Source organism: Simochromis diagramma, unplaced genomic scaffold (assembly GCF_900408965.1).
Source record: "Simochromis diagramma unplaced genomic scaffold, fSimDia1.1 OVJJ01000545.1, whole genome shotgun sequence".
Lineage (NCBI taxonomy): Eukaryota > Metazoa > Chordata > Actinopteri > Cichliformes > Cichlidae > Simochromis > Simochromis diagramma.
In genome coordinates this window covers 1,345,635-1,368,277 of record NW_024387371.1, presented here as the reverse complement: position 1 = coordinate 1,368,277, position 22,643 = coordinate 1,345,635, and the positions used below count along the sequence as shown (strand labels likewise).

The 22,643-nt window shown below is 43.4% G+C and overlaps 1 protein-coding gene across 3 annotated transcripts in view; it reads right to left on the bottom strand.

Moving 5' to 3' along the window:
• Nucleotides 1-22,643, bottom strand: part of zbtb46 (zinc finger and BTB domain containing 46) — a 64,279-nt gene that overhangs the window by 25,841 nt on the left and 15,795 nt on the right. For 2 of the 3 annotated variants that reach the window (XM_040008291.1, XM_040008293.1), the window contains exons 2-3: nt 15,547-15,770; nt 14,490-15,429 (exon numbers count right to left, since the gene is read on the bottom strand). In XM_040008291.1, coding sequence (XP_039864225.1) covers nt 14,490-15,429; nt 15,547-15,732 — 1,126 coding nt within the window. In that variant the 5' untranslated portion in view covers nt 15,733-15,770. The remainder of the gene's footprint in view (nt 1-14,489; nt 15,430-15,546; nt 15,771-22,643) is intronic. The other variant, XM_040008292.1, reaches the window with a different exon arrangement.

The following is a 22,643-nucleotide window of genomic DNA, read 5'->3' as shown; positions in this document are numbered from 1 at the left end:
AGATGAGCTATATATGAGCATATACACCTGTGCTAGCTGCAAGCTTAGTGCTAGTGGATCAGGGGGGATCTGTGTCACTCCTGAGCTGATAAAAGCTGGATGGATCTCAAGATCAATCACGACAGATCTGGACCTTGAACCTCGCACTACTCCACGAGCCTGTCAGCAGTCTGAAAACCAAAATCGACGATTATCTGTCCTAATGCAGCTCTGAATTGTGGTGCTGTAACCAACGTGGAGCTGATTACACACTAACTGTGCAAATCCAAGTTTGGCTTTCCAAGTATCAACTTGGATTTTTATACTTGACTCAAAATTTTGCTAATCCATATAAGTGATTCATATGTTTGCTAACCTTAGACTCATTAAAAGCTTTTCAAACCAGATTGTGAAAAAAGGGAAAAAAATGGGGATTTAGTACTAATATTTGTCTGCAAAGACAAAATTTGCTGGGGTTGTTCTGCAGGGGAAATCACAAGGGACGACATGGGAACGACCGCAACAGCAGAATCCCCACAGCTTGTTCCCTCTATGATACAAATATAAGGGATAAGAAGTGTAAAAATCACACTGCATGGACGGAGGGGAAAACCAGAGCAAGGGACGCCTGCATAAAGAGGACTGTGTTCATTTCTCTTCCCCCACTGCACCCGAGCTGAGCCATTGAGATTAATTGCTTATGATCAAATCAGCAGAAGCTGTGCAAATTAAAGAGCCCCCACCCCACCCCAGCGCAGCCCCCCACCCGCACTACCCTCCTCCCTCACCTCCAAAACATCTCCCACCCATCCCCGTGCCAGACCCAGTGGACACTGCGTGTGATGAGCTGCAGAGCTTATTCGAGGCTACAAACGTGTCATTTCCTCTTTCCCCAGAGAGGAACAGAGAGCAAGGAAAGGCCTTCAAATGGAGCAAGGGGTCGGTCAAGTAGCGCAGACTATGTGTGCGCACAAATACATGTTCAGCTGTACGCACAGCCTCGTACAGAGACACACGCACGCGCACACATGCACACACACGCACACACTGAGTCAGTACCCCAAGCAGAACTGCTGATATCTCACCCCACTTCTCAAAAGCGCTTCTCTCCCTGCTTCTCCCTCGCTCTCCCTTTCTCATTAAGAAGCCATTAGAGGAAAGGGCAGCGTGAGACCACATGACCTCTTCCTAACCCCTGTAACCCACCCTTGAAAGGGAGGGAGGGAGGAATAAAGCAAGGGGGGAGAGAGAAAGGGGGCAAAATATATAAACAGAGTTGGACAGCAGAAGAAGGACACAAAAGAGTGAAATGAATAAAAAGAGAGGTGAGCAGTGAGAGATGATACAAAGAAACCCCACTGCAACAGAGTGATAGGTAAGCGGCAGAAATACCTGAAAATCTGTGAGAGGTCAATTTTACTTAATATTTGGCCATACAGTAAGCTTTTATAGTGATTTTGGTGTTTTTCGGCTTCTATCAAAGCAATCTTAAGAGTGATGCAAGACATAATCTGAACTTGTGTTTGCACTGCAAAACAGGGACATTATGTCACTGTACCACCAGATCTTTTTCACTTGTTCTAGTAAAACATTTTACGCTCACTGTGAGATGATTAGACATGCTGTTTGCACCGGGCTCAGTGGAAGGATGGAGAAAGATAGAGGAGGTATGTATGAGTCAGAATGGAAGAGAGAGGTAAAGAGGTGTGTGTGATAAGTATGTAGTGATTTTAGAAGAAGGGGATAATTTGGGAGTGGAGGGGAAGACGGCTAGGCTGCTTCCTTAGTCGGACACAGGAATGTGGAGCGGGCGGATCCCAATGTGTGTGTGTGTCTTTGTGTACGCATGCATTTGTGCTAGACAGGAATCCCTAACCCCCACAGACTTCGGCTCCACTTATCAAGGTCTAAACAGAGGGGTATGAAGGGGGAGAGAGGGAAGAAGGGTCTGGGTGTCCTCCGCTATCAAATCTACCTCTCACCCCCGTTGCTCGCTTTCTTCTTTCCTGTACAGCACACAGACACACACACACATCTACAAAGACACACAAAACTAAACCTTGAAGTTGGATGTCTCTGAGGCTAGATAAACTACGGGAAGGCCAAACAGTCTAACCACACAGAGGGGAAAAGAAAAAAAAAAGCCAGGGTCACAATTACATTTCCACCATATACAAACTTTTCTCTATCTCTTTGTGCCCTCCTCAAACACATGCTCACTTACATATTTACCACCACGTTCCACTGCCTAATTTCTCATTCACTCTGACTTTATCAGAGAGGTTTAACCGTTTTTTTTATGGTCACTCAGGCGAGGTGTAGTGTCAACTGGGGGATTTGATGAAGGAAAAAAAAAAAGATACGGGTACAGTTGCTGGGGCCCACCTGAAACAAGCCCGTGACCCAATTCAGATTCAGATTTACTGACATATAAGAAAGAAGGTTTTGGGGGTGGGGCAGAAAAAAAGATAGCGAGGAGATTAAGTGGATCAGATGAAGTTATTGTTTGCATGCTGCTGCTGGAGCATGAGGGTAGCGAGGAGGAAAAAGTTGCGAGGCGAGAGGCAGAGGAAGGTGGAAACAATGAGGAGTGTGGGCAGGCAGGTGATCTGGGGCAAAGGGGTTGGGGAAGAGTGGGAGACAACGGGAACAAAAGGAGACTGTGGCCTCCTTTTATCAAACTATGTTAAGGGACAGCAAGGCACAGAGGATACAGAGACCTGGAGTCTTGACGTCAATTCTGGGCTAACCGCTGTTCTAACAGGAGAAATATGTCGCTGTAAGTTCGTCAGAGAAAAACCCATCGATGTTACACAGAAAGGCAATGCTAATACAAAAATAATGAATATAGACACTTGGGAAAGGAAAGACTGGCCTGTGTTTGTAACCTCTGACAAACCACCAACAGTGTGACATCACTTGTTTTTTTTCTCTCTGCAGCTTTTCCCTGATGTGTGTTTACATGTGAAAGAAGTCACACAGCAACTAAAAGCAGGCCATTTATAGGTCCTGCTGCTCTTTTATAACAATATATTATATTGCATTTATTGTAACTGAGTGAGAAAATTTAGAAATGAACATTTTAGTATGAATTATGAATCATGTTGGGTATTTTTTATGGCGCTAGCACTGATTTGTGTTTAGAAATGTAATAGCACATGTGTTATCATCATGGGATGATTATATGAATTGTATTGAATAGTGGAGTGTAAAATCAGGAGGAACTGCTTTCAAACTGCAGTGAGGCAAGGCAAGAGGAGTTTTTTTTTATATGCAGTGGGGCAAAAAACTATTTAGTCAGCCACCGATTGTGCAAGTTCCCCCACTTAAAATGATGACAGAGGTCAGTAATTTGCACCAGAGGTACACTGCAACTGTGAGAGACAGAATGTGAAAAAAAAATCCATGAATTCACATGGTAGGATTTGTAAAGAATTTATTCGTAAATTAGGGTGGAAAATAAGTATTTGGTCACCTCAAACAAGGAAAATCTCTGGCTCTCACAGACCTGTAACGTCTTCTGTAAGAAGCTTTTCTGTCCCCCACTCGTTACCTGTATGAATGGCACCTGTTTGAACTCATCATCTGTATAAAAGACACCTGTCCACAGCCTCAAACAGTCAGACTCCAAACTCTGCCATGGCCAAGACCAAAGAGCTTTCGAAGGACACCAGGAAAAGTATTTTAGACCTGCACCAGACTGGGAAGAGTGAATCTACAATAGGCAAGCAGCTTGGTGTGAAAAAATCAACTGTGGGAGCAATCATCAGAAAATGGAAGACATACAAGACCACTGATAATCTCCCTCGATCTGGGGCTCCACGCAAGATCTCATCCCGTGGGGTCAAAATGATCATGAGAACGGTGAGCAAAGATCCCAGAACCACACGGGGGGACCTGGTGAATGACCTGCAGAGAGCTGGGACCAAAGTAACAAAGGTCACCATCAGTAACACACTACAACGGCAGGGAATCAAATCCCGCAGTGCCAGACGTGTTCCGCTGCTGAAGCCAGTGCATGTCCAGGCCCGTCTGAAGTTTGCCAGAGAGCACATGGATGATACAGCAGAGGATTGGGAGAATGTCATGTGGTCAGATGAAACCAAAGTAGAACTTTTTGGTATAAACTCAACTCGTCGTGTTCTGAGGAAGACGAATACTGAGTTGCATCCCAAGAACACCATACCTACTGTGAAGCATGGGGGTGGAAACATCATGCTATGGGGCTGTTTTTCTGCCAAGGGGACAGGACGACTGATCCGTGTTAAGGACAGAATGAATGGGGCCATGTATCGTGAGATTTTGAGCCAAAACCTCCTTCCATCAGTGAGAACTTTGAAGATGAAACGAGGCTGGGTCTTCCAACATGACAATGATCCAAAACACACCGCCCGGGCAACAAAGGAGTGGCTCCGTAAGAAGCATTTGAAAGTCCTGGAGTGGCCTAGCCAGTCTCCAGACCTCAACCCCATAGAAAATCTGTGGCGGGAGTTGAAAGTCCGTGTTGCTTGGCGACAGCCCCAAAACATCACTGCTCTCGAGAAGAACTGCATGGAGGAATGGGCCAAAATACCAGCTACTGTGTGTGCAAACCTGGTAAAGACCTATAGTAAACGTTTGACCTCTGTTATTGCCAACAAAGGTTATGTTACAAAGTATTGAATTGTATTTTTGTTATTGACCAAATACTTATTTTCCACCCTGATTTACGAATAAATTCTTTACAAATCCTACCATGTGAATTCATGGATTGTTTTTTCACATTCTGTCTCTCACAGTTGAAGTGTACCTCTGGTGCAAATTACTGACCTCTGTCATCATTTTAAGTGGGGGAACTTGCACAATCGGTGGCTGACTAAATACTTTTTTGCCCCACTGTAGCACCTTTCAAACACTACAGCAATTCAAGCAAGTACAAGATTTTAATAAAAAAACCTTTATTACAAAAAGGTATCATTGAATTATTTGCATTATTACAAATGTGACTATGCACTAGCATTTCTTCTTGCTTTTTTAAACTTTTGGAACCTAACCTGGAAATTCTGGTTTTACACAAGCAAACAAACTGACACAGATCCTGCTGATGAGGAGGAAGTTTAACCCACAGCTCTGCCTTTATTTGAAGCCCATGTACTCAATCTGAAACCACACACACACACACACACACACACACATGGCCGCGCACACACACAAACGCACGGCACAAGAAGTGGCTGTAGCTCCAGTGTACGAGATGAATGAAAACAGAAGTGACAGCGTAAATTGACAGGATGGTTAAAAAAGGTCCAAACAGACGGAGGGAAGGAGGGATAGAGGAGAGAAGAAGGGGAAGAATACTTGTGAAGGACAGATAGTGGCTTCCAGGACTGTTTTCAACAACGTCACTGTAACTATCAAACCCAAAAAGAACCGCACACAAACACACACACGTACACAGCCCAAGCCATAATTGTCCCCTGTGGTGATTTTGGCCTCTCCCTCCTAGTTTCTCATTGCTGTTGGCCAACTCTTCTGTATCTTTAACACTTTCTTTTTTCCTTTTTTTTTTTTTTTTTTGAAAGAAAGGCAGAGGGGTGGGAGGTGGGGGGTGTCACAAGAGAAGGAAAGAGGGATGAAGGAGAAAGAAAGGTCTAAAGGAAGGAGGTGTAGAGGGGTGTGACAGCGGAAAGGGGGAATGAAGGGAAGGAGGGAAAAAGAGAGAATGAATGTGTAAGAGGAAGGGAGACTTTGCCCTCCAGCGGGAACACTCCCACGATTGTGTGTGTGTGTGTGTTTGTGCGTGTGCACGCTTGAGTGTTTGTGTGCGAGTTGTGTCACAGCCAAACCGACACACCCACAGGCTGTAGACCTCTATATCCTGTTCGGGTTGTCCGTTTGTCCAAACATCATGCCCTCCTCCCCCTCCTCTTCCTCATCGCTCCCCTTTTCTAACTGGTCGGACAGGGGTAGAGGCTGCTGAGGGAGTGGGTACAGTAAATAGAACAAAGCCACCTTTCTAAAATAAACAGACTGGGAAAGAGGAACTTCACATTGACTGAAAATGAGAGAGAAAGAGAGCGCATGCATTTGACTTGATGAACTTACTGTAAAGTACTTTATTTTAAGGTTAAACTCTTTCCTAAAGTTGCAGCTTCTGCTTCTACATGTCCGTCACTATGTCGGCGTACGTGTTTGCCCCTCTTTCGCTCTCCCCCACACTTCAGTATCAGTATCCTGCCTGCTTGCGCTCGACTAACTCTTGGTAATTTTTGGGTACCATGTCACACACCATGAGCTAGCAGTGTTATCCAGGCTCACTGACTACAAGGACCATTACTGGATATCAGATCACTGGAGGAGGGAGGCATCCTAGCGCACATCACATCAAATCTCATGTGTCTAAATCAGGAGCTTTGTCATGGATCCTCCATCAAAGAGTGGAAGCAGGAGCACTCACTCATATGTAAAACCAATTTGTTTTTAACATTAAATTGCAAGTTAACAAGTTAATTACAAGTGAAATTATAGAGTTTGTCATGTTTCTTACGCAGTTTTGTCCTGTGCCTGGCCTTCTGCACAGCAGCACCTTGAACTTATTCAAATGGAGCATTTCATGTGTGAAAAAACGTTACCGTATAAGGAGAATGGATTTACAGTAAATAAGTTCCTATTGTGGCAAATTAGGATCAGAAGTTCCCAAATTTAATTTTAACTGCAACACTATGACCCTGTCAGTTATCTTGCAACACCTTGTGCAATTCTGAAACCTGTGCAGAATGATGGGCAATAAACTCAGTCAGTTCTGCACACCCAGGCATGATACAGGGCAACTTACTTCTTACTCATTCTATCATCATTATTGATAATCCATCAAAAAGAAATGCCTTTAAATCCACTTAGAAATCACAGGACCAAAGTGCATTAAAAACCACACGGCTATGTGTGTCTTCACCACAGACATCCACGTGTGCACTTCAAAGTGTAGCTGCTAACTGCTAATAAACCGTTACATTGCATCAATTTCCCAGTAAATAATAAGTAAATAAATGCAGCCCACATTTAACTTTACACAATACCCACCTTCTGTGCTGCCTACCTTCTATCGAGCATAACAAAGAAAGTCAAAATCCAGTTGTAGTAACGTTCTTTCATGTTGTGCTTTCACTATCTTGATATTTTTTGCCTTTTGTCTCTCTCTCTCTCAGACACACACACATGCACACACTCACTCACAGACACACACACGCACGCGTGCGCACAGCGATGTGTCTGAGTAGTTAAAACGAGATAAGGTAAGTGATAGGTAAGCAAAAATAGAGTGGTTATAGTGAGGTGTGCTTGCAAGGCAAATACTATTTAAAAAATCGGGTTTGACACAGATTTTGGTATTATTGATTTTTTTAGGCACCGAACAAGTAGAGTAAAACAAGCTGTATGTGGTCGTTGATATGAAAGGAAAAACGCGTCTCCGAAAGTCAACAGGAAAGCAAAGACAAATCAGTAATCATCATCTTCTTTTTTAAAAGATGAACCTGAGCGTTAGAACAAATAACTGATAACTGAGAGTATAACAAATGTGTCGTCATGTCTAACTTCATAGGTGTGTGTTTTTGATCCGCAACCACAGACGTTAAATTTATCTTCCAATGAAGTTTGAAGAGTTGCGTGTGGATGTGCCGGGGCCATGTTTTAGCTGTGGGGGTACTGCTATGAATGTTTAACCACAGAAACCTCTTGACCCACCCACCCCTGCATCGTGCCAACAGGACATCCTGTCAGGATGCATTCTGGGTAGTTTAATTCTGAGACCTGTGTGATCAATGCCAAGATGTTTGTGTGTGGTGCGTGTGTGTGTTGGGGGGGTTTATTTGGCCACATTTTGAAGTGAGATGTTGGGATTATACTACAGAACATTTTAGAAGACATTTCCAGCTGCTGCGTGTATGCGTTTACATACCCGCGCTTTAGTGGGTGAGAGTCTACAGGTTGTGTGTGGGCTGTGGTTGACTAAAGCACACGCGCTGGCACGACCCAAGTTCACTCAAGCTGGGATGGCTAATCTTTAACCCCCCCTCAGCCAATCTCCAACAACACACACACACACACATACGCAAACTATATCCTTCCCTTCTTCTTCTTCTTCTTCTTCTCCTCCACCCAGCAATCCTTCTCTGGATTGTTCCAGGGGCAGGAGGTAGAGAGGTGGGGGGTGCTGACGTTCTGGAAAAAAGCCACGGTCAGGAGTGGGGAGGGGGCAGCTTCCTGTCCAAAATGGTTCTTTTAAAGCCAGAGAAGTATAAATAGAGCAGGTGTCAGTATTGAGAACTCAGAGAGAGAGAGAGAGAGAGAGTGCTGTGAGAGAAAAAGACAGACAGCAAGAGTGTGAAAAATTGTGTGAACGTGTGTGTGCGTGTGTGTGTGTGGGGGGGGTGTGATGCCGTGGTGGAGTAGGAGAAGGGGCTTTTAGCTGGTGGACTGCCCGTAATGTCCAGCAGGATGTGAGGTCATATGACAAAGAGGGCTGGTGGGCGGTGAGAAACGATTGGTTACCACAGTGATAATGGAACTTTTTTTCTTTTTAAATTTAGTGGGGACTGAAAAGGAGATGGAAAGAGCAAAAGGGGAAAAAAAGAGTATTGCAGTGTTCTGTCACAACTCCCCAGAGAACATAAAAGACCATACAAGGGGGCAAATGAGTTTGTGTATGTGCGGTAGCAAAGGACAAAAAGGGGAAGGAGAGGATGGAGGGGAGAAGGGGGAAACTGAAGGAGGAGGGGTGAACAGGCCGTAGAAGTCAATAGGATGGGAGGAAAGGTCCAAAATCAGCTATGCAGTCAGAGAGGACAAAGCAGCAGAGCAAACAGAGGGTGGAGGAGACAGAAAGAGGCATAGAGAGAGGTCTGCAGTACAAAGGCGCAGAGAGACACAACTGATAATAGAATGACGGCGGAAAAAATGAGAAAGATGAACCGAGAGGCACGAGAAAAAGTGAACTGGAGTGAGTGAAAAAGTGAATCGGGGGGGATTGACAAGAGAGGCCTCAACATGATGTAGTTATCTAACCCGTCATGTGTCAAACACTAAGCCATGAAGAAAGGGGTTAAAAATTAAGTCTACACAGTCTAAAATATTAAATCTATTTTGGTTTTTAATGAAGGAGGAGTGAATTAGGGACGAAATATGAGAGTAGATTATTAAACCGTGAGCGAGGAGATGGGAGAGGAAAAAGTGGAGAGGTGTTCGAAGGGTGTGGGGGTTGAAATCTGTTCATGGTGTTTTAAATATTAAACCTATTTCAAGTTTAATGAAGTGCAAATACTATGGGGAGAGTCTTAACTGGAATACAGAGAGGAAGGGGGCGAAAGGGGGATCCGATTCATTATTTCAAGTGTTCACCTTTAGACTGCCGAGACTTGGGGAGAGGAGCGCAGGGAGACGAAGAGGGAAAAAAAATTAGAGAAAGTTTATGCGGAAGTGCAAAGTAGAGGGCAATTTTGAGAGCACCTGTCTGCGGGCCCCCGAGTGGCTCCAGGAGGCTCCGGAGCACGAGAGGATGAAAATGTGAACTCGAGGACGCAGCGCCAACTGCAACGCTTAAGAGCTCGCGCGAATAAACAGGACGAGCTTCTATGGAAAAATGATTTCACTCTTTTTAGTGCATCTTTGTGGGTATATGTGTGAGCGAATGTGAATAAGTGGTTTAGGAGGGGAACTCTGAGGCCACAGAGCAGAGAGGAAGAGAGTCAGATAAAGATGTTGGATTTCAAAAAAGATTCTCGATGTAATCAATGTGCAACAGCTAGAGGGAAATGGAAAGAACAGCCCACGTGTGATTGAACTGTTCACGTCTACATAATCAGATGCTCTAAGCTGTGTGTATGTGAGCGTGTATATCACACCGGCCATTGCCAAAATCCCCCAAGCTGCCACTAAAGGTCACTGTGTGTGTGTGTGTGTGTTTTAATACCAGCAAAAACACACGCAAAAAGTATTTCCAGTGCCGTTATTATGTGGGATAAAGATCAAGTTTGTGTTTGCCCCAAGTATAAAAGCAGCAAGAATTTTTTTTTTTTAATCAATCGTTAACTCGTGTTTTCAGCAGTTCTGGCTTCTTCTCAGTCTGAGGGGGCAGGTTCAGAAGAAAGGGTGACGTCTGCCTCCAAAATGTCATATCCACCAACCAAAGAAGTGACTCCTACTTTAATAAAATAAGTAAAATGAGCACAGACGGCACATAATGTCTCAAAATGACACTCATATAGTCACAACTTAGCCGTCTTCCTGATATCTGGCGATATCTATAAATACTGTATGAGATTGTGTGTAGTGTGCACAATCTTACGTTTCATGAGTTGCCAAGAATATTATCGCTCATATGCACATTTGAGGTTCACTTTCATGGTTAATAAAAAAATATTTAATATTGTTTAATCAAACGAACTGCACTTAAGTAGCAGCTCTACAGTCTTGTAGACCACTCACAGCCGCATCCACTAACACACTGACACATCGAGGGCAGCCAGGGCTGGGGTTGAGTTTCTTGCCCAGGGACACTTTGACATGCGGACTAGAGGAGCCGGGGATTGAGCTACCGGCCCAAGATTAGCAGGCTACCAACTTTACCTCCTTTAAACACAGCTGCCATATTCATCAAATTGATTAACTGATTGCACACCCTGCGTGGATTACACACAGAGAGGCTGACTCAAGGCCCCGCAGAAGAATATACTAAACTGATTAAAAAAAATAAAAAATTGACTCCTGATATTCAAAACAATGTCTTTGATTTGCTGGAGCTTTCTAATCCAGGTCTGGACGAAGCAGCGGGGGCCAAACTAAAAATAATCTTGGATAATTATTCAAAGGTTTGAGACGTATGCAGGCAAAAGAAGTACAGACTATTAAAAACTCTCTTCCTCAAAAATTGTCACCTCTAATATAGTGTTGTGTAAAAAAGAAACATACACATGTTTCAGTTCCCTGAGATGTAAGCGGGGCTGGTTTCTTTTCTGCCTGCACGTGTGATGTTTCAAATATTCGTGGCGGCAGACAAGGTGAACGTAAGAAATGCGGAGATCAAGCTTTAGCACGGGAGAGAAAAGGATGCTGAGTGCTTACTGGCCTCAATAATGACATCAAGTGAACAGAGCAGATGCTTGCAACGGAAGGGGATCTAAAGAAAACAAATCCTAATTCCCGCAGCTGTTTATGTCAACATGGGCACATGGCATTTTCATGCACGCTAATACACTGAGCCTTTACACAGCTATACATTATCCTTATATTAGAGAATGATCCAGTGAAATCCTCGTGGTTGTGCGTCATACAAGCGTTTCTAATAGCAAAGCATAGACACTGATTACAGATGAATGAATGAGAGAGAGAGGGAGAGAAAGAGTGAGGGAGAGAGTGTGTCTAGGCACTTCTCATCAATAAAGAATGAAGCAATTAAGCTAATCTAAGACTGAAGGTGCCCTTTCTCCTGGATACCCTTTATGACAAGCAACAACTGGACTTCATGAAACAACACCCTCACCACACTAACTAACTAACTCTAAACCGTTAACCTACCACCTCACAATAAGGATATTTAGCAGGCTTTGTTGTATTAGTAACATTTATTATGTCTGCATTTTTATTTCAACATGACTGATTTAACGCCTGCTTGCAGTGTCTTGGCTTACTGTGAGAGTGAATGGAATGAATCATCATCATTATTATGCATACTTCTCATGTATGCTTTTTCTTTTCAACTGATGTGACCATTCAGAATGATCCCTACAAAAAAAACCAATAAAAAACAGCCTATAAGTCAATCAGCAGGAACTCAGGCAACTATTTGGAAAACTTGAAAATCGTTTATCAGGCAAACATTAAATGCGCTCTGATTTATATAATTGGCAGTAGGATAAACTGCGTTCGATCCCACACGTCAGTAAAACTAATGAAGTAAAGAATGAATGACTCAGTAATTACAGACTTTATTGCCTAAAGAATACAGTAGCAGACCTGCCATGGTCACATCATCAAAATAATGCAGCGTGGGCTTTCTATTTGTAGGGATAACAATCGCAGCAATAGGCTGTGTATGTACGTGTTTTACGTTTGTTGGGTCTGTTTGTTTTCATCTTTAAATTAATATTATTTATGTGTCAGCGAGAGCTTTTAGTGTTCCATTATTATAAGCTCTTTATTTGTCAAGTAGCAGCAAAGAATCTGTCATAAAACAGACGTAACTCTTTGCCATCGCTGTAACGCTTTCTAATATTATATTTGAAAAATCTGTAACAGAATCATGCATCATTTTCTAATTCTTTGGCATTTCCATACAACTTCACTCCTGATTGTGATCTTTGCCTGGAGGTGACAAAATCCTGGACTTAAGGGGGACTTAGGACTTAAGAACACTAACTCTCATAAGCTCACAGACATCCTGTATATTTTTACCCCTGACTTTGTCAAACAAACTTGTGGACATTACACATTACGAGCAGAGGAGCACTCCCACAACCAAAACAATTCACCACTCCCCGTACAGGCTCCCTGACTAATATCAGGCCACTAAACCTGTTCAGCAATCCCCTAAACTTTTACTGAGCACACAGACACCACCCACTGCAAACGGACTCAATACACAATATGGTGTCACACATCCTGATATAAACTGCCGCTGTTAAATCTCAAATAAGCCCACTGGTAACATGATGTTTTACTGCTAAATGGCATCCAACTGAAGGAGACCCAATCCTTCCATTCTTCGCCATGCTGAGCCCAGTCCCAAAACCCGGGTGAAAGCGAGGATAAATGGTTGCCTTTTGGCGAGCACCAGGCGAGTCTACACCAGCAGCAACACTAGACTTCCTCTAACCTTTAGGTGAGACAACACCTTTCTTATTAATGGCTGCTTCACCACAGGCAGGCTTAAACTCTTCTTTCCACCACAGCTCAGAACCATGGTTATAGCCAAGGGACTTAATAGAGCCATTCACCTTGTGAGTGCATGTGGTTCTGGCACCGTACTACAATCACAAAAATCAGGGACCTGGGACATTTTTATTAATTTAATCAGTTTACTTTTTGTTGATTTCCAAAGTGGGTCATGCTTTTGACCAAATTCAATCTTTCTTTAACTTAAACTTCTTCTTTCTGAAGTATAATTTTTAATTTCCATTTCAGTTTGTGAAAACATTTTTTTGTTTTTCATATCCACTCTCGGTTTTAGCTTTAGTAACCGCAATAACCTTGCTTAGAAGACTTTGAGATGCACAGCCTAACTCTCGTAAGCCCGGTACGATGCACTCTCCAACGTGCGTTTCTTTTTGTCTCTGTCGTTTTTCCTTCTCATTACCCCTCTCATCTGCCACTCTCTCTTCCTTTTCCCTCCTCTCGCCCTTTCCAGAAGGTCCTTCCCTAAACCCCAGAGAGAGGGGAGGAGCTTGGGATGGCGAGGACGCGCTGGTAATCCGTGCAGTGACCCAGGTCAATTCAATTATCCTGTTTTCTTTCGCTGCGCGACGCGTGTGCCCATTTCACAGCCAACTCCCTTAATGCGCCCAGGATTAGCTTCCCTTACTTTTAATGATCTACCTATCGACGCCTTGGGCTTCACATAGACACACACACACGCTCACACTCGCACAGAGGTGAACGAACACACACACAGACAGGTAAGTTTTTCATGTATAAGTTTTAGTCTAAAGGAATTCACTAAACACACAAGGCCGAGGATCAAGACAGGCTTTCTCAAAATAAATATGTGTTCATGAGTGTGTTTGCATATGCATTTGGTTGTTTATGTGGGAGTGTGGCTTACATAAACTGCAGTAAGGAGAGGATTTCATTATCCATCTGCATTTACCCAGGCTTCACCTCACACCTCCAAGATTTGAGATAATCATCTTAGGCCTAACACGTTAGTGTATAAGCTCGCTAATCTCAACCCCGGAGGAGGAAAAGAGGTCATTTTATACTAGTAAACTGAGGATAGCTGACATGCATTGAAATACGCATGCAGGAATGAAAGTATTAGGCACTAATGCACCGTATTGTAAAGTGTCATGCACACTCTAATGCACATAAAGTCAACAAAGCAATTTAATTGCTCCAACACATCTACTGGTCTGTTGGTTAGAAGATGGCTTTTAAAAGATAAATTAGATTTTGCTACAGTTAGGTGTTAGGTGACACTCTCACCCAATTAAATAACCTGATCTTATTATCTCACCAGTAATCACTAATTACATGACTGGATAACTAACTAAGTAGGGACCAGCATTGTAAAACTCTAGCAACTCCAGGACACCCTAAAGCCTCAAAGTCATCAAATCAGCACCACAAAGGGCTTTCTTTGGCCTCCCTCCATCCTACCAGTTTTGAGAGCCCGTCCAATTTAATTCCATCTGCTGCTGTTCTGTTGACCTGATAATCTAAAGACCACATTTCTGACCTGAAGACACCCGGTTTGTTTTCACTATTACTGCTTTTAAACTTTCCACAAATAGGAGAAAGTGTTCTAAGCTTGTCGGTCCTACCTGGGATATCCTGCCCGTTGTAGTTCCATCCAGCTACAGCCAGCATGGAGGGCAGAGGAGATCCAGGCCTACTGTCTCTTTCTCTCTCTCTGTCCCGCTCGCGGTCCCAGTTCCTCTCAGCCTGCTGGGTAATATGTCTGACTGTGTCCTTGTTCTTCCTGTTCTTCCTTCGCCCTGATCCTGACAGAGGTTGCCAGGGCCCTTCTCCACCTCCTCCACCAGGTCCCCCAGTCCCTTGCTCCGCCTGGCTTTGGGCTGCCCCCCTGGGAGTGTCCCGGGGATGAGAGGAGGAGGCAGGGGATACCTGTTCCTCTTTGACAGTGATGCCAGGCCGATAGTCATGAGGCCATGCAGGCTGAGAGTCATGGCAGGCTTCTTCCTGGCTCTCATGGCTCTTCGGTGGTTCTTGGTCCTCCTTTCCATACGTGCTGCCACCCTCATGGCAGCTGGCGATGGCTGAGTCCCCAGAAGAGTTGGCCGGGCTGGTCCGGCGAGCCAGCCAAGGAGAGGTGCTGCGACCAGACATGATGGAAGCAAGGGCTTCAGACGCCATGCCCACTATGCCCCCTCCGCCTCCTAAACCAGCTCCTGCAACACCCCCTGCCCCTGGTAGACCAGCTCCTCCTCCACCACCTCCAACGCCCCCGCCTCCACCTAGGCCAGCAGCAGCCACAGCGCCCATTTCAAAGTCGGCCAGCTCATCAGCCATCTCTGAGCGGATGCTGATGTCTAGTGCAGCCTTGATGAAGCTGTGGCAAGCCTGGACAATATCTGTCATCTGCAGGTAGCTGGCAGCTGACATGACCTCAATCACATTCTTACTGGTGAGAGCAAGGTGCGCCGAGTACATGAAGTCCAGGATGGCTTTGAAGCCTGTTGCTGTGACAATATCCAGATGAGTGACAGTAGTCTGGTGGTGAGGCTCTGCCCCCTTTTTAACCTGGAGGGTTATAAGAAGGAGTATTAACAGCAGTGGTTTAAAAAAAATATTTACCTCATGCTATAAAGGAAAAATATCTGTAAAAGATCATTTTTTTGCCCCAACGAGGTCTCTTACCTGGCAGTAAAGAGTCTTAAAGTAGCGTGACGATCCCAGGAGGACATTCTTATGAGCTTTGAAGATCTTTCCGTCCACAATGACACAGACATCGCAAAGGATGCCATGCTGCCTCTGCTCATTGAGCTCTCTGAGGAGCTGACGGTAGTGAGACGAGATCTCCATGTCCTCCTTCCTGTTGTTCATCTGTGTAGCTGAACAAAAGCCTCTCCTCCAAACATCTGCTGGAAAATTAAAGACGACGTGCAATCAGTCAACTAAATCTGCAAAACATATCAAAATATTTTAAGTGTACCATTTCAAATGTACAGTACGGACGTCTGGTTTCTGCAATGCAGAGAAATAGATAAATATGTATATATAGCAGCAATAGAATTTAATCCATTTTTGCAAACCTTATTTAATTTTCATGTAACGAGGGGAGAAAAAAATTGAATTTAACTGAACCACTCTTTTATAGATGAGCCAGGGTAAGGATATATCAGTAATGACTGTGACATTAAAAAAAAAAAACCTGACATCAATGGAAACCACATCTCAAATGCCGTAGTTTGATGTCTAAAAACAGCCCAGTAACAAATAGTCAAAATTCTCTGTGTTTAAACCGTGTCTGACAGGTACATTTATGTGTGTGTGGGAGTGTGTGTGGCTGCAAGTGTGTGGCTGCGAGTGTGTGTGTGAGAGTGAGTGTGTGTGTGTGAGAGAGAGAGTGTGTGTGTGAGAGAGAGAGAGCATGTGTAAGCTCATTAAAAATGTCAGTTAAAAAGTGTAACACTTTCACAAAACAGTTTTTGAGGGAGCAAACAGACTCATTTAGTACGGACCACTTCACCATTACATATATCAATAAACACAGCCTCGGTTCCTATTTGTTTTATTTATTTATTTTTTCTCGTTTCCCTTTGACTATGAATATTCAATCAGCTGTCTAGTTAAGACAGAAATCCACTCTTGAACCTTCACCTCAGTGTTTGTGATCTTGCACGGTTCAGTCAAGGTTTGCGAACACTGAGGTTTTTTTTTTTTTTTTTTTTTTAACTACAAAGAAAGGACCCTTAATGACAAATTGTGGAGTGGCTTGACTGTCAGGGAACAAAGATCTAACTTTCATGGTGGTACAACAGGAAGACTGTCATATTTTATTGTTATTCTTGCAAATTAAATCCCATAAAAAAGCTCACGACTTGAATGTTTACAATCTCTTATCTCATAAGAGAGATTCTACTTTTAGCCACACAAATAACAATTTCTGATTTATCTTTTTGTTTTGTTTTTTATCATTTTTTTCCTTTGAATGTAGATGAAACAGTATAGCCTGCTGTGCACAGGTTAGGTGACACATAAGATGTACTGTGAGCTCAAACACTGGAGAAGCGCTGCAGGAAAAGGCCATAGCGAGGGGAGTGAAGAAGGAGACAAAGGGAGACGTGAACATCGTTATGTTGAACCAGGGAAGAAGGTGGCAGGAAAACAAAGAGAAACCACATTAAGATTTTTCAAATACAAACATGTACATGCACACAGAGAGAGAGAGAGAGAGGGAGAGAGAGGAAGAAGAAGACCCACACATGCAGGCAGTACATTAGCCAGAGCATTAGCAGCCGCCGCTCCTGCTCTTGTCTCGGTGAGGGCTAAATCGTGGGGACGCAGAGTGTTACCAAACGCAGCAGTGATTTGTTTTGGGAACGCCACAGCTGTCAACTCTCATGGGCCATTCTAAGAGATGACAGCTCGGGTTGGCCAAGGTGACAGCAGCGTTTGCTCGGGGGCCGGCACACTTCAGGTCATGTTTAGCAAAGCTCTGCTCAACCTGATGGCTTGTAAGATCAGATAAATCCACAGTGTCTCCCACGTCCACTTGGACAAACACACCTCCTATGAACAGCAGTGGACAAGTGGATGGAGTGATGGTGACAACTAGTGAAGCCTGCCTTGCACAAGTAGAAAAAAAAAACAATCAATGCAAAGCACGCTCAAAACCTTTCGCTGTGATTGGTGTTCGTCAGAGAGAGAAAAACTGCGAGGAGGAGGAAAGTTGGATGTGAAGGTAGAATAACAGTGTCCCTCAAAGTCTCAAAAGGTACGTTTTGACGCAATGCTTTTATCCACCAGCTCACACATTTCTCAGAAAAAATCTATTGGCAGTTTAACCTTGAAATATTTTTTCCTTTCTGCATTGCTCTGATAGAGGTATTGAGAGTCTTCACCTCTCACCTCTGAGGACAAACCGAGCGGCTTTAAAGACATAGCTGTTCTGCTCCTCATCCCTCTGCTCTTCTTCTCTCAGGGCCACTGGCACATCCAATTGTATAGACAAGTCTATAAGATAGACTTGCTCTCAGCCACATAAAACACAAAAGGAGTCATTTATTCACTGAGATATATTCCTGTGGTTTCTGTGCCTGGCGTTTTTTTCTCCCAACCAACATGGATGGAGAAATAAAGGGTCACTGTACAGCACACACACACACACCGTTCAGCAGCGGTCAGCACCATTTCAGACATAGATTTGTTGGTAGTTTAGAGGAAGTCAGCTATAGCAAGTCATTAGGTGGAGCAATAATGTCTTCGCTCACACATTTAGGATCAGCCAGCTCTCTGTTTCCGTCTGTGTTACAAAGATGAGCTCTCGACTGAATGAGTAACATGAAAAAAAAGGAAAAGAAATAAAAAAAATTTGTGTTTCTTTGTCACACTAACCAAAATTTCTTTGGGTTTTAAAATCAAAGTTGGACAAAGGACATCTTAAGAATCACCTTGGACTTTCTAAAATTGCACTATAGGAATGTTCATTATTATTTAACGGTGTGTAGAGAGAGGGATTAACGTCTAAGTTGAAAAAGCCGGCAGATTAGCAGGTGATGAAAACAACCATTAGTTACAGCCTGTGCAGGAATCAGTTTGTAACAAAATTCATTGCACATCTATAACTGAGAGAAGTCAGAAACGTCTGACACAGATATCGTGCATCAGTGCTACGCACCACGAGATGAGGGGGGAAAAAATGTGATTGTAATTTGATTTGACTTATTTTAAATACAGCTTACAATCCTTATCAGCGTATAGTTGCGACTTTTCATATTCTGCTGTGATGGGTGTCCATAGATCTAATGATAATGGCCCTGTGGTAGTGCTCTGATACAATAGACCAGGTACAAAAAAGGTGTCATTGAGTTTGGTTGAACGTAATGTGAGCGCGCAGCTAGAATTGCACCCCAAAACATGTTAAATGATGCCTTAGATTTACCAAAAGCAGCAACCAGTGGAGTGTAAAACAAGAAAACCCCCCAAACAGCAGTGACTGAGAGAAAAAGAGAAAGAAAGGGAGAGGTATAATCAGATTTATTGCCTCAACAGACTCGAGACATACTGAGTTAGTCGTTAGGTAGAGAAAAGCAGCTTTAATGGAGAGCGCTTTGACCTCTAAACTCTTTGCTTGCCTAATTGGCTTGTTTAATTTCAGCATGTCCAAATCCCTCCAGTCAAAGACTCCTTTTCCAGAGGAACCAATCCTGAGCTACACATAAACATCGTGTTCATAGTAGCTTCTCTCTTCCTCAAAGGTCTCCGCCTTTTTGCCCCAGAATCACCAAGACCAAAACCCATCCCTTCTACAATATGAGTACAGCCTGCAGTTATATTAAATCATTACTTTTTTTCAAATATACTGTATATATCTGATGCAAGAATGGAAGGCAAGGTAAAATGAACTTGTCAAACAATCAGCCATACAGAGAGCGAGCCAGAGACTTTTGCGTCTCATCCAAAGCATTAGCAGTCTCACCAAGGCTACAGAAACTAAAGCCTGCTTTCAGGATGTCACACAGCAGGAAGAAAAAGCTTTTCATCCTTCTATGAAATTTCACTGCAAAAGTGAAAAATAAATAATAAAAAAAAGAAGCAAGGAACAAGTCATCAGGAGGCAGGCTGACAGTCTGTGTGCGCCTGTTTGAGGTCAGAGAAGATTGTTTCAGTAAAGCATGCCACTGGAGCTCCAAGTCCCTGTCACCCTTCTGAGGCCAAATCAAAAGTGACTGTCCTCCTTAACCCCTCCTTTCTTCACACACACACAAGCGCGCGCACATACAAAATCAAAAGCACCGTTCCCCTCAAAACACGCACACACATTCAGTCCCTGCCCCTAAATACACAATACACATGCAAGAACTAAAAACACCCACGTTCACACGCTTAGCAGAGCCGTCATGGCATCACACCCGGTTTGTCCTGGTCACATCACGGCAAAGTCACTTTAGGCCCCAGCCAGACGACTAAAGAGATGAGACGTGTGATGGAGTGAGAGAATGGGGCTTCCTCCTTCTTCTGTTTCTCTTAATGCAGCCTGTCCCTCTGAGCCACTTCTCTGCCTCCTTGACCGCACAGGACCGAGGGGAGACGGAGCGCAAGGTCCTTGTGGATCAAAGCCAGAGCGATACTTTGTTTGTACTAGGGTTTAACACAGAGCTTTCACGGCAGGCCAAAGCTGAGATTCCACGAGGGATTCGCACATCACTCTGGATGAAGAAGTTACAACATGTGCAACATCTTCGCACAGGTGATAATATGGGATTGCACGACATATTTTAGCAAATACAACTCGCTCAAAAGCACACTTTTACTTTTGGTGTCTGTTGATTCAGCCGTCATTAACATTCCTGTCAGCAGGTACACAGATTAACTGGCTTTAAAATTCCTTCATGTGCATGTTAGCAGTATCTGGGCAGTTTGCAGTTGTATTTATTTTGAATTAAAGGATTTCCAGTTGGTCAGGGCAAATTATCATTAAGTGGCCAATGTGCTGCTCGCAAAACCGCCACCCTCAGCTAATCACTCCAAATTCAAATTGTGGCCTTCTGCTCGACAAATGTAACAATTCAGCTCATTATTTGATAAAATGAGTTCGGCATGTCAAACCGAGTGAACACAGAGTTCACACAGCCCCCATTTTGAGTGGCCACATAAATAAATAAAGCCATTAATAAATCAAGAGAAAAAAACACAAACTGATAAAATCATGAGAGTGAAAACATTTTAAAAACATTTAAAGTACAGCGTGAACTTGTTTTTGCGCGTATAAAATTCTTTTGGTTCATTTACACCACTTTTCTGTGTTTTGCATTTACATTGTTGTTACAGATATTTCTTTCAAGAGTCTGTGGAGACCAACGGCAGCTAAACGAGATCGAATATTAGGCTTACCGGTATGTTCAAAATAATGAACATAGCACAGCACGGATTACAGAATACATGCCAAAGGGCACAGTGCTGCAATAGATCTCTTATCTTTACTAATATAAGATCAATTCATTTAATTCATAAACAAAAGCAGGCCTTATTACACTGAATTCCCCCCGTTTAACATCCCTATCATTATCTTGGCGCTGTCTTTGACAATCAGCAGGGGAGGATGCAATAGAAACTGGCCAGAGATTGAAGAAGTGAATGAATATAAGGAGGTAGGCAGAGGAATATCAAAGCGGGACTCGGTAGCCAAGAGCTGGCATTTATGCTGTCAACCACCCCGGCTTCATGCCTGAGCTACAGAATTTTATCAGTTAAGCTAAAAAGGCAACACGCTCCTTTTTGCATATTTTCTAGTACTGACTTGCACCATCACCCTATCATATCAGAGCAGGCAGTTTCTGTGGAAAAAGGAACCGAGGTGGCAGGTCTGAACTGAATGATTATGTGCTGTGTTAACCTTTCAAACAAAGTAGAATAAAAATAAGTTGTTTATATTACGTGGCTTTTTGACACTAATACCGACAAAAATAAGAGGAAGTAAGAATTTGTTTATTTGAATGTGAGTGGACTCTTTTTTTCTGCGTAATGAGAGAAAAGTACTGGAACAAATTAGAACATGCATAAAGGGAATTAAAATGATATTCGGCTGAACAATAGAGGCACTGTTCTTACATACACATGTGGCACAGGGCAGCTGTTACTTTCTAGTTTCAAATCTACTGCTTCCACTACTTAAAAAACAAAACAAAAAAAGTTCTATTGAATTTCAAGGTTTATTATTTTCAATGTAAAACTGAATGTGTGATGAGTGTTATCGATGTTCGCCGAACACTTTACAAATCAGGGTCCTACAAGAGGTCGCGTTGAATGCGGGACGAGGTTACGCGAAAACGGAGCAAGGTGAAGAGTCAAAAGGGAGACAGAGGGAAAAAAATGTAGAGCTGGAGAGATGAGAATGGAAGAGATAAAGACCACTGAAAAACAGAGAAAAAAAAAGAGCTAGAGCAGAGAATCACAGAAACGCCAAGGCTAGAACGATGGAGAGAGAAGATAGAAAGAGGGGGAGACAGGAAGAGAGGGGAGAGTGACTCAGGCAGCCAATATTTTTTAAACAGCTTTGCTTCCACTCAACTGGGCATCAAGGCCATTATCCCGGGGTTAATCCCCAATCCGACGGAGCTGGCAGCCTTCCGGGACAAGCCAGGGTGGCAGTCCATCAACAAGGCGGGCACGAACAAAAATAACACACACATACTCAAACACATGCATATGACACAGAGCCAGGCCCAGGCAGGCATGCAAGCAATTAGAAAAAAAAAAATAAAACAACAAAGCTATTAGCTGGCTTGTTCTTAGCTGCTTTTTCCTTTATTGTCAGTTGAAAAAAAAACTATCGCTAATCTCTTGTCTGTCATTTTATCACCGTTTCTGACTTCTTTAAATCTCCCTGTAGGTTTTCTGTGTTTTCTCCCCTTCTCCCCTTGTTTCTTTTATCACACGCCCTCCATCTGTCCACCTTTATTTTCTCCACCTTCCCCACCAGCTCTAATCATGCCACATTTTGCACCTCTACCTCACTCTCCCTTTCTCTGCCCGCTCTCTGTTTCACTGGCCGGCATCCAAGGAGCCAAGGTGGAGGAAGAGATTGACTCAAAGAAGGATAGCCATGTCATGTGGAGAGGGACCAAAGAGGATCCGGGAGGCTTAGGGAGACTTAGCAAAACTCCCTTCATCCCTTGCTTTTCCATCCTTGGTCACACCTTGCACACACTGACCAAAAACAATACCCGCACCTCCCTTATTTTCACCTGAAGACTTTCATGCAGTTACCTGTACTTCTTCTTATTGTTTTG